This window comes from Paramormyrops kingsleyae, chromosome 11 (genome assembly GCF_048594095.1).
Source record: "Paramormyrops kingsleyae isolate MSU_618 chromosome 11, PKINGS_0.4, whole genome shotgun sequence".
In the NCBI taxonomy this organism is placed as follows: Eukaryota; Metazoa; Chordata; class Actinopteri; order Osteoglossiformes; family Mormyridae; genus Paramormyrops; species Paramormyrops kingsleyae.
Window position 1 is genome coordinate 30,556,560 of NC_132807.1, and position 16,381 is coordinate 30,572,940.

General features: G+C 40.5%; 2 protein-coding genes across 8 annotated transcripts in view; one reads left to right on the forward strand and one right to left on the reverse strand.

Moving 5' to 3' along the window:
* mettl15 (methyltransferase 15, mitochondrial 12S rRNA N4-cytidine) overlaps positions 1 to 13,804 on the reverse strand; it is a 61,633-nt gene extending 47,829 nt beyond the window's left edge. For 2 of the 3 annotated variants that reach the window (XM_072718400.1, XM_072718398.1), the window contains exons 1-2: positions 13,725 to 13,804; positions 10,860 to 11,101 (exon numbers count right to left, since the gene is read on the reverse strand). In XM_072718400.1, the coding sequence (XP_072574501.1) occupies positions 10,860 to 11,099 (240 nt within the window). In that variant the 5' untranslated portion in view covers positions 11,100 to 11,101; positions 13,725 to 13,804. Of the gene's footprint in view, positions 1 to 10,859; positions 11,102 to 13,611 lie in introns of all 3 variants that reach the window. The other variant, XM_072718399.1, reaches the window with a different exon arrangement.
* A 1,772-nt stretch (positions 13,805 to 15,576) lies between these two features.
* kif18a (kinesin family member 18A) overlaps positions 15,577 to 16,381 on the forward strand; it is a 37,585-nt gene continuing 36,780 nt past the window's right edge. For 3 of the 5 annotated variants that reach the window (XM_072718404.1, XM_072718401.1, XM_023810526.2), the window contains exon 1: positions 15,577 to 15,730. The gene's annotated coding sequence lies outside the window, so the exon portion shown is untranslated. The remainder of the gene's footprint in view (positions 15,731 to 16,381) is intronic. The other 2 variants (XM_072718405.1, XM_072718403.1) reach the window with 1 other exon arrangement.

Genomic DNA, 16,381 nt, shown 5'->3' on the forward strand with positions numbered 1-16,381 from the left:
TTCTTCCAGTTTGACCGTCTACTTCAGCTCAATATTTCCTGTGGTGCAAAGATTAATGTGAGCTGCACTGCCAGGAATCTCTCTCACTTTCTCATTAACATGCTTGAAGTACAGCATGGGGAAAAAAATCAATGGTGGTCCTGTTAAGGTGTTCCTTACACGAGCAGTATAACGTCACAACAATACGGCATCAGATTTGACCCTTAGATTGTGGCTCATCCGTTCCACCATGCCGAGGGCCGTTCTGAAAAGCTAACCGATAAAGTTGAAATGTTTTTCCTTACAGACAATGTATCACGGGGCTGCAAGAAATTATAGTTTTTAAAATTAAACCCTTAACATGACTACATACCTTGAGTTGTTAAAAGATGTCGTTTGAGCTTTGCATCAATTACCAGCAGGCTACAGTCACCAATAATCAAACTAGACACATTGATGCCCCCACATACCAGGAACAAACCTATGAACACCTCTGTTCCATTTCAGTTTTTCAATGAATATAAATACACCAAATCTCTCGGTGTTAGTAATAAAAATATTTAATGTCATCAGTGTGGAGCCTCATCATTCTGTTTTTTGTAAGATAAAATCGGTTCTCCATCCATCCCATCTGGCTCTCCTTCTCCCAGCCGCTTCTTTTGTCTAACTTGTATCGTTTCATACAGTGATTGCTGTATTAGTTTACCATACAGAGTGGTAACCATGCTGCTGCTAGGCAACGGTTCACCACTCACGTCCATCTTTAGCACACTTCCCAATGTTCCTACTCGACATTTCAGGTAAGGTGACACCGGGACTCTGATCTAACATTACTGATGTGTGGTCAGGCGAGCAAAGCCACAGTAACAGCTGCACCGATGTAAAGGTGTCCTGATGTGATGCTCCTCCGTGGCTGCTCAAACATTCACCCTGTTGACTCCTGCTGGGGTGTCGTGTGTCCCCCCCCCCCCCAAACTGTGGTGTGCTCCTTTGCAGTCCTTGACCCAAATCCAACATTAATGTGCCAGCAGGAGGGCATCTTGTACCCTAATACAGGTCATTATCCAAGTTGTCACAAGAGCATCTAAGCAGGGAAACCTACAGACTCAGATAACTGGAAATGTGCCTTGGCAGTGTGCATATGAGTCCGCATTAGATCATTAGTGCAACAAAGCAAGACTGCTTTGTGGTCCGAATCCACAATTATGCAGCTGAATGCAATTGCTAAAGTAGCGGAGACTCCTCCGTTTAATTCTATTAAACGTTCTTTTACATTTTTTCCCAAATCGTTATACATAAATCAACTGCAAAAACTGTTAAAGAAAACTATGACACTGCTAAATGAAATACAATTAGGTATTGAAAAATGGAGCAATCAGAAGTGTCACTTCAGGGCAGAATTTCGGATGAACATCCTGCCACAAATCAATTTTCTGTTTTTTTTACGAGCAATGCCCCCATCCTGCCCCAGAACGCTACAAAAAGATTAATTCGATGATCTCCAAGTTTAAATGGAATGACAATTGCCTTAGAATCTGTTTGACCATTGTACAACATAGCCATCCAGTGGTCTTAAAGTCCTTAATTACAAAATTAAAGACTAAGCTCGTCAGCTCTTTTGGTATAGTTACACCCAAACTCTTTAGTAAAGCTAAATAGACTCCAAGGTTCCCTTTTTACCAGGCTAAGCTGAACCAATCTCAGTCTCAGTTCAGCCATAATAACTGCAAGTATTTGGTAAAGGGCATAAATGTTCATGGGTGGGCCATTCAAGCACAATAAATTTACTACTGAGGCACAATTTTAAAATGTGCTCTGGTCCTCAGGGTATGAACACAAGCCATACCCGACCTGTACTGCGAAAAGAGAATAGCTACAGCACAGTTCCAGCTCACTTCGTTTTACTACTGCAGAAGGGTCAGCTTGGTAAAGGCATTGCTGGGGTTGGAGAGCGACAGTTACGTAACACCGAAGAGATGCTTATTTACTGTTCACATTGTTTATTGTTACATCATGATTTACTATGTGGTAATTTTGGCTGGCATGTTTGTCAGAATTGCCATGTTATGTTAGCATTCGCTTGCCAAAATTTGTTTTACAAACTTATTCCATTCAGCTGTTCTATAGTACTCATGTAAGAGGAACGTTGGAAGTTCCGAGTTATTGGGAATGCATCAATACCTCACAATGTGCGATATTATTAATAATTAATAATATATAGAATAAGCCCTTTTTTCTTTCAGATAATCTATATATATCAGCGCAAAACACCGGCATCTCCATGCCTTTTGACCAATCAGATGATGGTGATGCAACCTGCTCAGTTTAGTCATGATTTCGGCAGGGCCATGTTAGTGTGGGTACAGCTCAGGAATGGCTCGGATTTGGGCAGCACTGGAAATTTCCATATGATAACTGATCATTCTAGATCTCAAAGATTCTGGTTACTTTCCTGCATCATCATATTTTGCCATTTTTGCAACTCAGAGCTGCAATGCAGGTATGCAGAGTGCCAAAGGCCTTTCCCCTATGCCATACCCAGGGTAGAATGATGGCTCTTCGGAAGATATACCCAACTGGAATAAATTCTGGTTGAATCTCACCCAGTCACTGAAAAACTAGGCCCAACTCAGTCTAAAGTGAATCACAAGGCTTACATGATGCCATATAGGGCTGTTCAAATCACGGTCCTCAAGGTCTGAGCACTGCTGGTTTTCCCGCCTTCCTTTACCCATGAGCTGGTGTGAAGCCTCAGGATCAGTAATTAATTAACCTGACTACCTGAGAGAACTGAAAACACGGCCTGGATTTGGAATTGAGGTCCAGGTTTGAAGAGCCTTACAGGATGTTTGTGGAGCATGTCCTGTCTCTTCAACTCTCTATCTGCTTAGTGATCTTGAATATATTCATTCATCTTCTAACCATCAGGACCCCATTGAGGATCACAAGGAGACCTTTATGACCTTTGTCATTTTTTGCATAGAGCATTCTGTCATTTATGTAACTACTACCTGTATCAGTCTCCCCGGTGTTATTGTAAGCTTCCTCATACTTATTTGCCACTGTGTTTGCGTCTTGATTTTTGTTTGCTGCTGTTTTTTCCCCATTATTTTTGCTGACTCCAGTATGCATGTATATTTATGAAATGTTACTGTCTTAATCCCCCTGTTCCAGTGTAAAAGTCATAACAAACATCACAAAAAGATAAAACAAAACACTGCAAAAATACACAACAATGCCTATTTGTCATTGCTTGCTATGCATCTAGAACAATCTCAATGAACAGATCACACTACAATGTCAGATACTAAGATAACACTTCAGGGCCCCTTGCCAGGGCCTACAGACTCAGGCTACCAGCGTTGGCCAAGGCACAGGCTAGACAAAGTCAGCTTTCAGTCTGAGGTACCTCCATTTTGACAGAAAAACAGACAGTGAAACATCTCAATTCATTCAAAATCAGGTGTTATGTCCAGTCAACATTTGACATGGAAATGAGTTATTAACATTATGTGACCTCAAAGGCTTCTCAAACAGATATATCTGGATAACTACATTATTAAAAGCATACGGTTCACTATTAACTATAATCTTCAATACTACATTATTAAAATATATCTACCCGCACATAGAACAAGCATTTAACACATTTATAGCAATGAATGCTATTTCCATTGTGGGTGGAGTAAATAAAATAAAATTTTGCTGTCTCACACTTTGCTACGGCTAGTTCCACTTTGGGGGGAGGGGGGGGGGGGTATCCCCACCTGGGTGTAGCCAGCCATTGTTGTCACATTCAGGCACTTAAATCTTCCTTTTTGGTAGATTTCACCAACCGAAGGGTGGGGGCAAATTTCGAGGGGTGTGATGACTCTATCTTATTATTTTGCTACATGCCTGGTTACCATTAATATATACCACCCTGACCTCAAGCTGATCATTATCTAATTAGCCAAAAGCTATGATTGGTTTCAATGCCTGAAACACTTACAAATTAGGTGAATAGTATCCAAATGCGTGCAATGCTGAATCTGCTGTGCTGATCAATGATCATAAGTGGAGTTTGATACTTGTGCTGGGGGCAAAAACACTACATCTTGCTTACCACAAGTGTTGATGCACATATCTGATACATATTTAACTGATTATGTTGTCTACCTATAGTCTACAAACAAACCGCTTACGCAAAGGTGCAAAGTGCCAGCGCAGAACATGTGCAATGTTGGTCTTGCCAGTTAATTGTAATTTCGGCTCAGACGACTGGGGGGCGGGCAGTGCTCCCCTCCCCCTGCCTCCGGCCCCACCCACCCATGTTAATGAGGTTAATGTAGTTAAAGTAATTAAAAAGACACAAGAGGGACAGAAGGGGAAAGTGGGGCAAAGCTGGCAGTTAGTGACACAGAGACGGTACTTAGTGTCAAATCTGAACTAGATGTCAAAAGCCTCAGACAGTATCAATATGCATTTCACTATAAAAGACAAAATTGCTTATTTTAAATTGCTTTATTAACATACCAATACAAACTATGATTTATTCCAGTGCAAGTACTAATGACTGCAATGTATGTCATATTCAAACACATACAGCCTCTGCGACGTAAAACTGCGGATTTCTTTTTTCCATGATTAGTTTTTTTCTGTATATTATATATACTGGGTTGGCATGGTGGCAGTTAACATTGGTGCCTCAGACCTCTGGGACCTGGGTTCAAGTCTCCGCTCTGGCTCCGTCTGTGTGCAGTTTGAATGTTCTCCCCGTTGTCACTGTTTCCTCTAGCTTCTCTCGTTTCCACCCCACAGTCCAAAAACATGCCTAGGTAAGCTGGGGTTGCCAAATTGTTCACAGGTGTGTGCGATGATGGGTAGGCACCCCCTCCTGGGTCATTCCCCGCCTTGCCCCCATACCTTCTGGGATAAGTTGTAGAGACTCACAGGAATCAAGCAAGCTATAAAATAAACCACTGTCACAAGAGTAGTGTTTTTCTTTTTTAGGTACACTCAGACCATGCTTGACTTCTGTTATTTTATTATGTTTGAGAGCATAAAATACACGAGAAAAAAAGTTGCACCCAAGCAGACTTTCTCGCAGAGTGAAATTCTTAAATGCCTCAACGTCAGAAGGTAACCTTGGGTTTTACAAAAAAGCTGAATGATTCAACACAGTAGTTACGCTGAAATGATGACTGCGGGATAAACATTGAATAAAAAGTAATGGTTATGACGGTAGTCGTGCACAATGCTCAGTAAGCAGCACTGTAGCTTCGCACTTCCACAGCCTGTGAGCCTGAACCAGTGTCTCATAAATACCCTTGGTGTGCCAGTGCATCCCTGCTTTGTGCTTCATGGGACAGGCTACAGGCTCTCTGTCACCCTGTACTGGTTGGTTAGGAGGACCTCACATAATTTCATGACCCCCCCCCCCCCTATAAAAAATCCTTAACTGAACACCTAAACCACACACACAAAGTAATAGCACATTAAAAACAAGTTAAAAACCACATTATTTCAAAAAAGTAAAAAAAAGATTATTCCCATTCTGAATATGCTGTCATAGTGTTAAATTAAATGAAAGTACACGTCACTGAGAACTACTGTCTGTTCCCTGTTAACATCCAGAAGTACTGCTTTATTTTTTCATTATATTCAATAGGATTTTATATTCTATAGAGATTAAAACTGCTAATTAACATTTTAAAAACACACAGACGATGTTTCTTCATCCACTCTACTGTGATTTGATTATCATCTTAATTTATTGCCAGAGAAGATTTTTCAGCTTTAGGAACCAATAGGTCCTGCGCGTTGAGCTTGGGGTTTGCAACAGCCATCAATAACATCACGAGAGCAACAGCTTCCCTAGATATGCTACCTTCCGTCATTTCCAGAGTGCTCCACTTATGTACTCAGCCTAATGGAAGGAGCATGGTAAAGTGCTAGTACGCTAACAATCACTCCCATCAAAATGTAGTTCCACTTCCCGTAGTAAGCGGCAAATTGCCTAATTGATAGTGAAATTTCAACAAGTGTTAAATTAACATGTCTGCCCTGGGGATGCTCTTACATGAAGGGACGGGGCCAAGGAAAAAAGGTCTCAAATCCAATAGTATGTTTTTATGTTTGAGTGTAGGGGATTTGTTCTGCAATTGATCGTATGGATTCTCAGTTTTTAGATAAATTATGAGCAGAGCTGACATTTTACAGATAAGTGGAGTAATTCTGCGTTATTTAAAATTATGATGGTTGTCACACAGAACTGTGTGACAGTGAAATAAATGAAGACATTAAATCTGGAATGAAAAACAAAAGCATGGCAGAAAAAAACACCCAAGATGAGAGCTAACAGTCTCAGTTTGTGTCTGAAGATGAAACTACCCAGAGAAAGGAACACAAGAAGGAAACAGTCAAACTCCGTTTTAGATCTGAGGGAACAAGCACTGACTTTCAGCGGCATAAAAGAAAACTTCACCATAATTTTATACTTCTGCAATATTCCAATAGCCACATTTAGCAAATAAGTAAAATTTATACATAAATTCATTCTAACATAGACTTGCATGCTTTAGTTTAGCCTAGAATAGAAAACTGTGAATTGAGATTATTAAACAAAAACACAGATACAATACTGTGTCTACGACGGTCGTGATATACAATCCAAGGAAGTTCTTGCAATATATTAACCACACACTCACGCACACATGAGTTGACCAAGAAGAACCAGGAAAGTTCTGATGAGCTTTTGGCAGCTTCCCACGCAACAGTTGGCCCCAGGAAAGATAGTGTAAAATCAGGAAAGGGCTTAAGAGTCAATCATCTGTCAATGCTCCACCTCATCAGGTGCCTTCTTCAGCCACTACACATCCAAGACAGCCCTGACCAGGTGTCCACCTACCCACCTCACCGGACCAGGCCAAAGAGTCTTCGGCTCCTCAGCCGAACGGTCCCACCTCCACACCTGCCCATGCCTGCATCGTGCCGCCGTCGGCCGAGGGCTCGTCAGCACAGAAGGCCTTGACTCATGCCCATCTGTCCTAGCAAAGCACTTGCAAATTGAGCCTTGGCAACCCACCCGTGCTGCAGACATTTCAAAGTGAAGGTCTGAAGCCTCGACAAGCCTTAAGTTTCTAATGAACTTGTAAATCTCTGCGAGTTTTGCTGACGGAGCAGAGGAATGTGAAAGTAGGGCTCACTTTTTTTTTCTTTCCATTTACACATTCACATGGGGGGGCGGGAGGTGGGCGGTGAATTAATGACTGCAGACCTTAAACTCCACCTGACTGCTTTCACTTCTCAATGTAAATTTGACTCAGTGGTCAATTAGTGATTCACACGCTATGTCTCAGCAGCAAATGGCAGGTTTCCAAGTTAACTGCGCGTGCCTGCTCTCATGTGGACCCCGGCCATCTTCGACAGTGCCACGCCATGTGCCTCTTGCTGAAAGTACTTCATAATCCTGTCACTTTGGCTTTCCCACCTATTTCACAGTTCCTTAACAGCCTTGTTCTGTTCTACCTCAGAATCACCATGGCTTAGTTTACCGAGGAAGCCAACACAGGCCTTGGTTCCTTCATTACTCCATTGGAATGTTTTTGCTGACATCACATTCCAGGGACTCCTGTTCCACGGGGTAACGACTCAGTAATAATCAACTTATCTAATGCAACAACATTTAATGTAAAAATTTAAATGAAGCTCAAGAAATAAAATCAATGAAATTCAATTAAACTACTAAGGCTCACTAGCTATATCTCAATATGGAGAATTATACATTAAAAGTATTTCAATACTTTCAACCAATCATACTCTGTCCCAGCTCTGGCTGGCCTGTCTCCAAACAGAACCCAACCAATGACAAAAGCATTTTCTATCAGAATATCCAGAGATATCCATACACATGCATGAGAATCTATTAAAAAACACAGCTACACACCACAAATCCCTTACTAACAGACCATTATAAATAGCTCACCCCCGTAGAAAAAATACTTTTATGAGAGTGTTAAATCAACTATTTTCCCATCAAAAGATATGATTCCAGTAAGGATTGGTTGTAAATCCTGTTCTAATTTCCACACAAAGAAGTGACTGCAGAGTAAATACAGACTTAGGCAGGGGGTCGGAGAGGGAGTTATATTTGTACTATTCACATTTTTACTCATATCTTACAAGCATTTGTTAAAATGATACAGGCTGTGGTCAACAGGACACATGAAAACTGTCAGTGGTTACCTAAAATTTGACTTGGAAATTGCACACATTTTATTGAGAGGTGGGTGGAATGATGGTTCAGTGTGTTCTGTGACTGCCTTGGCATGTTCTTTAACTGCTCCCTCTCAATCTAAATGTTCCCTCCATGACAAAAAGTCATGTTATTGCTCTTAGGTGTATGTGTATGACTCCTAAAAAGGGCCGGAACCTTGCCAAAGCTAAAACTCTAAAAGCATAATGTGACTGAATAGCTTTAAAAAGTTAAGATTAAAGAATGATTAAAAGTTTTAATGGGCAAATTTAACCTATTAAACTATTAAAATAATACTTGAGAATAAAAATGTTATTAATAAATAAGCTTAATACAACGTGATACGATAGAAGCTTCCCACTTTAAAAAATAAAAAGCCTTCCTATAACTTAAGAAAAAAGTGTCACACACTCTGCAAACAACTGATTAACCTGAAAATACTCGAAAACCTGAAAAGTATCCAGTAATTTGCTTTGTTCAGCCTGTATTTGAAAGTTACAGCCAAGTAAAACTGAAAAAAATACCACAGTGGCTGAAATTTTAGGTGCCAACACAAGTACAACTAAACTCACTTGGATAAAGACAATTTCTTGATCAAATTATCTTTTGTAACAAGAATGTAACAGGCAAGCCATAATCCACCTCCAAGGCCAACCAGCTCCAGGAATAGTGTTAACCAGAGGAGAGGAGAGGTACGCTCATATAGCACTTTGCCACATCCACCACACGACAAACCACCTCAGGTATGAAAACTCGAGTGCAGCCGTGCAGCAGGTGATGCCTCGGCACCACACTAGTTGGAATGGAATGAAATGGAACGAAACAGGGAGAAGTTTTTTCTAGTGACTGGAGTGGAAATCCTGCCACCAACACCCAAGTTTTACCTGGAATTTGAAGGACCTGCTTGCAGGGATGTAGGTTAATGTCATACCCAAGACGAAGCAACTGCAGGTTAAGGGCCTTGCTCAAGGGCCCAACGGAGTAGGATCGCTCCGGGCATTCACAGGATTTATACCAGCAACCTTCCAATTACAGTGGTACCTCAGAACTCGAATTTAATCCGTTCAGAACTCCGGAACGAATCCTAAAATGTTCGAGTTGTGATCGAATTTTCCCCATAAGAAATAATGGCAAACCAATTAATTGGTTCCTGGCCCCAAAAAATTACACCTAAATATGTTTTTTTTTTTTTAGCATTTAAACAAAAAATGAACTGGATAAAACAAGAGAATATACTGTACTAAACACATCTAAGCACATTTATCAAAACAGTAATTTGTAAAGTAAGAAAATAAATGTATCCAAACAATGTATAAAGTTAATCGCCCCGATCGTCTGCTCCTTCCGTGTGCCATGCCCCATCGTTAACCCAGCATGGGATCCCCGTGTGATCAGCTGTTTCTGGTTGTTGTCATTAGTCCTCTGTATTTAGTCCGCGTTTCAGATTGTTTCCCCAGTCCGGTCATTGTATTGTCCGTCTGCGTTTTGCCTGCCTTACCTGTAATTAAACTCCGTATTCCCCGATACCCTGACGTCTGCGTCTTTGTCTCCGTTCCGTCCCCGCTCGGCACGACAATATTATTATAATTAAATGGATTAATGGTTTATTATTAATATTAAATTAATTAATAAGAAATCTTTATTTTTAAATGCATTTTATTATATAATTATAATTACTGTTACTGTCCATCCATCCATCCATCCATCCATCATCTGCCGCTTGTCCGGGGTTCGGGTCGCGGGGGCAGCAGCTTCAGGAGAGGCACCCAGACCTCCCTCTCCCCAGCTACCTCCACCAGCTCCTCGGGGGGGACACCGAGGTGTTCCCAGGCCAGCCGAGAGATATAATCCCTCCAGCGAGTCCTGGGCCTGCCCCGGGGCTTCCTCCCTGTAGGACATGCACGGAAAACCTCTCCGGGCAGCCGCCCAGGAGGCATCCGCACCAGATGTCCAAACCACCTCAACTGGCTCCTTTCGACGTGAAGAAGCAGCGGTTCTACTCTGAGGCCCTCCCGGATATACGAACTTCTCACCCTATCCCTAAGGGAGAGCCCAGACACCCTGCGGAGAAACCTCATTTCGGCCGCCTGTATTAGCAATCTCATTCTTTCGGTCATTACCCATAGCTCATGACCATAGTTACTGTCCATCATTGTCTAAATGTATTTTTACTGTCTAAATATATGTATTCAGCTAGTGTAAACATGCACGATGCTATCACAGCGAATGCGAGGTTGAGACTGCAGCATTACCCTTTGTTTCCGCTGAGAGACGTGCTGCATGACTCATTTCCCCGCGCGTACAAGTTATCCTAGGTCGGCGTTCACGGTTTGACTTCTGAGATTCAAATCGAGTTCTAGGTAATTTTTTTTCCGAACTGGTTGGTTCAACTTTTAAGAAATTCGAGTTCTAATGAGTTTGAGAACTGAGGTACCACTGTACTGGCATGTATCCCTAGCCTCAGAGCCACCACTCCATTTTAATCAGACCAGACGAAAAACTTTTTTGGAAAAAATAAATAATGAACACATACAAATTTTTATAATAATAAGTCCTTATAAGTTTCATAAACTCCAAGGGAATAAATTCTATTCAGTTTGCACTGCTATTCCAAATGTTATGGAGGCTAAGGATGACAACTGACCTGTCCCGGCTTCAGGTCCAAGGAGCGGAGCACCTCTTTCAACATGACAGGGGTGTGCAACGCTGTCTCCGCTGTGTGGGACCCCCCATCTGTGCCATCTTGTTGTGTAAATGACCCTGTGGTAGGGATGGCATGGGACAGCCACACCCTCCCATGCTTCTTAGCAGGCTTGATCTTGTGAAGGGAAAGAGCAGCTCTCCACAGGGCAGTAACCTGCTGTGAAAAGGCAGGAAGATACATCTCTGCAGAGAAGAGAAGAGAAGAGAAGAGAAGAGGTGACACCTTATTAGGATGCTTTATGTAACAATGTACAACAACTTCCAGCAATTGCACTATAAAATTAACACTTAGTTCAAACATGCAGCACCTATTGGGGTATTTCCATAAAGAATCACTCAAATCTGTACACAAGGTTTTATATATCATTGAAGAAAGTTAAAGACAGCTTTTTAGCTAGCCTGGCACCTTAACTAGGAGTTACAGTGTCTTTTGGTAACATGTAGTTACAGAGACATTGCATTTATCTGACACTTTCTACACAAAGTGACTTACAGCACAGGAAAGGGTTATTAATGTATATGTGCTCCCTGGGATTTGAACCCACAACCTTCACGTTGTTAACATGGTACTCTACCTGTTGAGCAACATTTTAACCACTTCCTCTATTCCAAAACATTTTCAGGTTCTATCCAGACCACCAGCACTAAAACTAGCTGCACTTGACAGTTACTGCACTTTAATGCTAGTACTAGATGCTAATGCATGTATAGCTAAAAAATTTTCACTAAAGTGAACTACTGACACACTGAATATATCACACCACCCCTACTTTGCCCATATGTGAAACTCGGAAAAATAGTGCCCATTGCCCAACCAGGTAACACAATGCATTAACTAAAATTCATAAAGATACATCCAAAGCTAGAATACACCCAATAAAGTGAATAAAAGTTACCTTTTCATAATATTTTGAAAAATTCAATCATTGAAATCATTGCCATTTTAATTTCAAACTAAGTATAGAAGGAATGTATTCACAACAAGGTAACTGCAAGTGATCTACAATGGCAAATAGCCTCAGAAATAAATTAGGAAATGAATATGACTAAATTCTTTAAAACTTGAGAGATGTCGACACCATTACTTCCATTAGCAGCCATCTTGAAAAACCGAGAATGGTTTATCGAATACAGAACGGCAAAGCACAGAACAGCATGCTAATGCCCAAGGATCATTCCATTCTGTATATACATGTTTGGAAAGTTTTCTAATATTAACAGCATGGATGACCTTAAGAGGAGATCTTAAGATGTAACTCTGCTGGGATATGTATTTAGGCTATCTGGGGAAAACACAGCAAAACAAAATGGACTTAATATGAATTCACAGGAATCTTGACTGAAGAAGAAAAATCCAATCCAAAGAGAACAGCTAGAAAATGGCACCTTCCTGTAATCTAATAATTTATCTCAATGGCACCATAAACAGAGGACTATTACAAATTCAGATGTGAAAACTACACATCTACAGTATTTGTTTTTTGGGGGGGTGGAATTTAGATGGTTTCAGTTTCTTTTTTTTCTTTTTTTTCTCAGTTGGTTTCAGTTTCTAAATAAAAAGAAGATTGAATAAAACGTAATCCGTCCTTGAAAATGACACATTCTATTTTTCTTGAACTTTTAATAACTTACGAATGCATGTGACTTCTGCTGACAGTGCACAGAAATGACAGTATTATTAGAATTTAGTTGTCATGCAGTGTACAACAACAAAATGTGTTCTCTACATTTATCCCATATGTGACATAGCAGGGGGCAGCTAATTCAGCGCCCGGGAGCAGTGATTGGGGGCGGTACCTTGCTCAGGGTACCTCAGTGGTGCCTAGCTGGTTGGGGATTCAAACCTACAATCTTTCAATGACAAGTGCACTTCCCTAACCTTTAAGTCACTAATGCCCAGAGGTCAAGCAGGACAAGCACAAACCACTCCCCATTAAAACTTTACCACATAATCAATGCAGGGAATTTTTGTAGGAAACAACATTTTAACCATTGGTGTACATGCAGGTTTTTCTGTCCTGTATCAGCAACTGAAAATTCATTTTAAATAATCGTGTGTCCACTTGATCTAGTTTACCCTTCACTCACAGTGCTGAGATCTGCATATTCATTGGTTTCCCAGGAATTATTTGGAAACTTTGATATAAGGTCAGGATAATGAAGCATTATCTGAGGTCTTTTAGTAACATTGCAACTGACAGACTGCTAATGTCACTCTCATGTCTACAGGAGTGATGGCATTTTGATGGAGTGCCACTAACTAGACCTGTAGCTTACCAGTATTTTTCCAGTAATGGGATATCAATGCACAGGATACTGCCCTGCTCAATCCAAATATTTGTTCTATAGGGACAGACAAGGGCTACTCATATTTAGTATAATTGAATCAGAATAAGAATATTTTTAAAGACGTTGCTTAACCCAGAGAACTAATGTCAGTCAGGTAACTGCATGTTTAACGTTCACTAAATTTCTATTATATAGGTCGTAACCCTTTTTGTTTGTGTTAGCAGCGGATGCCCAATAGATTAGTAAATTCTCCCGATTTTAATAAGCAGATTTTAACAGAACTCAAACTTTTATTTCTTCAATTTGACAGTCAGTAAGATAGCTTCAATTCATCATTAATTGTCACTGGAACCAGACGAAAAACATGATACACAAAGCTTAAAACAGAGGCATATAACGCTTACAGAAGGCTGAGGCAGAAATGTTGAATCACGTAAGTATGGTTTCCTAATAAACACTGAATGACATTACTGGCTGTAACTCGTCCAGATGGCCTTCGTGCATTCAACAGTCTTACCTTACATTCCAGAGTATTGACAAGCCCCTATAGAGGAGGAACGCATTGGTACCGCTTCTTAAACGTTCCGTGAAGCAACATAGAGCCTAAGCAAATGCGTTCCGCCCGAAATAAGAGAACTTTGATTACTCACCATTAAAAACAAGAAAACGTTACACTTCAAAATATTCTCAAATAATTGTCATGATTTGTTAGACGCCTAATAATGTTTCTGTGAACCAAGTACTCGGAATAGTCGAAAGCATTAAAATACATGTCTTTGTGTTTACAAACTATAGTATCTTCTCCGAAGTGAACAATGCCCGTGCCCTCTGCATCCTCTCTAGATTCACCGTGACGGAGAACTGGATAAGCGGTTATGGGATATACTCAGTATTTTTCTTTTATTTAATTTATTTTATTTATCCTTTATTTTACCAGGAAGGTTCCACTGAGATACAATATCTCTTCTTCCAGGAAGTCCTGGCCAAGATGGCAGTAAATAAGAAAAAAGACAAAAGTTTAATTCATATACATACATACAGAGATGATTAATATGAAACAATGGCAGTTCTTTTAGTTCAGAGTTTAAATGATTTTTAAACACATTCAGAGAAGGCAAGGAGTTTAAATTCAAAATACATGTATTTTGTAATGCGTTCCACTCATGTGGTGCATAACAACAAAAGGCGGACTTCCTCAGTTCTGTGCGTGTGGTGTGAAGCTGAAGCAGAAGTTTAACTGATGAACGGGTACTGTATGTATTAGTGCGGAATGTCAGTAAACTACATATGTACTGAGGTAATTTGCCCATTAAAGCCTTTGCAATGAAAACCAGGCAATGCATTTCCCTTCTAAGATGTAATGATGTCCACTCCACCATCTCATATAGCTTGCAGTGATGTGTTCTTGCTGTTGCATCAGTTATAAACCTATTATATTAATTATATTACAGTATTTAGTATCACAGTATTACGTAAAGCATAATTTTGTTGCACTTTATGTGACATGTCTACTAGGGTGACCAGACAATCCATGTCAGGGAGGACACTTTGAGCTACTTCGGGTTTTACAAACTATTTTCAAATTGAAAGGCTCATGTGCTCGGCTAAATAGTTCAGCTCTTCTTGTGCTTTGACTGGTTTGTTTCCTTGACTGAAAGACTCATCCAGCTGTTTCACATTAGCATTAGTAGCACATGCATGATTATAGGAGACTGACCAATCAGCACACAGCAAGAACTCAGTGCTCAAGTGAAATCCAGGTCCGTTTAATTGAAATTGTAATTTACAATTCCTGTCCTAGCTCAGAGTGTCCTCCCTGACATGGATTATCTGGTCACCCTAATGTCTACAAACTGCAAGAAGGAACTGAATGAATGCGACAACTGTCCAGCATCAACGTTTAAATGTCCGGTATTTTGTATATCCACAATACAATATATATTACGTTACAGTGTATATTATTATCAGTGCCCTGCTCAGACATTTCTAGGAGATGGAACTCGAACAGGGTACATGGCATTGGGGGGTCTCACATAGTAAATTTTGCAGGCCCGGTACAGGCGTGCTCGTAGGATATCGGAAAGGGTCACTCAGTACCTCAAACGACACTTAAAATTATTCTGGCAAAGACCCAGCCCCACTGCAAGTACCTGATTATTATTGTTTTCATCTTCAACCCGCGAATAGGGTAGCTGAGGGAGTGGAGAATTGTACCTCTAATAAATCAATAAGCAGTGGAAAAAGAAAAAATATATTAAAAATTACAAATTAAAGTTGTTACTCGTAATAGTATTAGCCTAAGGTTGTCTATTCCATCACTTTATTAAGGGGGCTGTATGCAGTAACTCATTTACCGGCTGTGGAGCGTCAGTCCGGATGTCACTGTGACGTCAGGGTAAATTCGTCCAATCAGCGACCGAGATCCAAAAGCAGCTTGCGTTTGAAATCTTCACCGTCTTCTGGCTGAGTTAAAGGCGTTCGTAAGTGATATTTGAGTTTTAAGTATAACGTAGGTGTTTTTAGGTGAGTGCAATATCTGCGCTTCTCTTGTTTATAATGTGATTGTCAATTGAAATGCGTGATAATTTAGGTTTTTCGGAGTTTTTTTTTTTCTAATTCTGACCGTATTTCGCCATTATGCAGGGTTGTGGCAACATGTTACGTTTGTCCACGGGCTTCCTGTTTGTATTTATTTAACATCGCCTAGTTGATTTCTCATAATTTTACCACCCCAGAAAGTTTGACCGCAGCATCGCCTCCATGTGCTTGCGATATCAGCAAATAGGTTGAATCTAGTAAGCTTCTTTAAGTGGGTAGCTCATCCCTGACTGCGGCTGGTATTCGATTCGCGGTTAATGTTTGATCGTCGGATAAATTATTTTCATATTGAATTCTCGGTACCAATTAACTACAAATAGTCACGTATAGTATTGCATAAATATTTTGTATTTTCTTCAATAGATGTGCAGTCTAAGTGATACCCCAGCAGCCTTAAAATATGACTGCAGGAAAGTTATACAAACAAACAAAACAGCTAATAACGCCCATGTTATCTGCTTGTCTCATCCGCAGCTTTCGCTGGTCTGTGTATGGTCTGATGTATTCGAAGCACCGTTCCTGTTAAACGGTGGATCCCAACAAAATTGAAAACTGATTTCACTGTCTTAGCAGCGC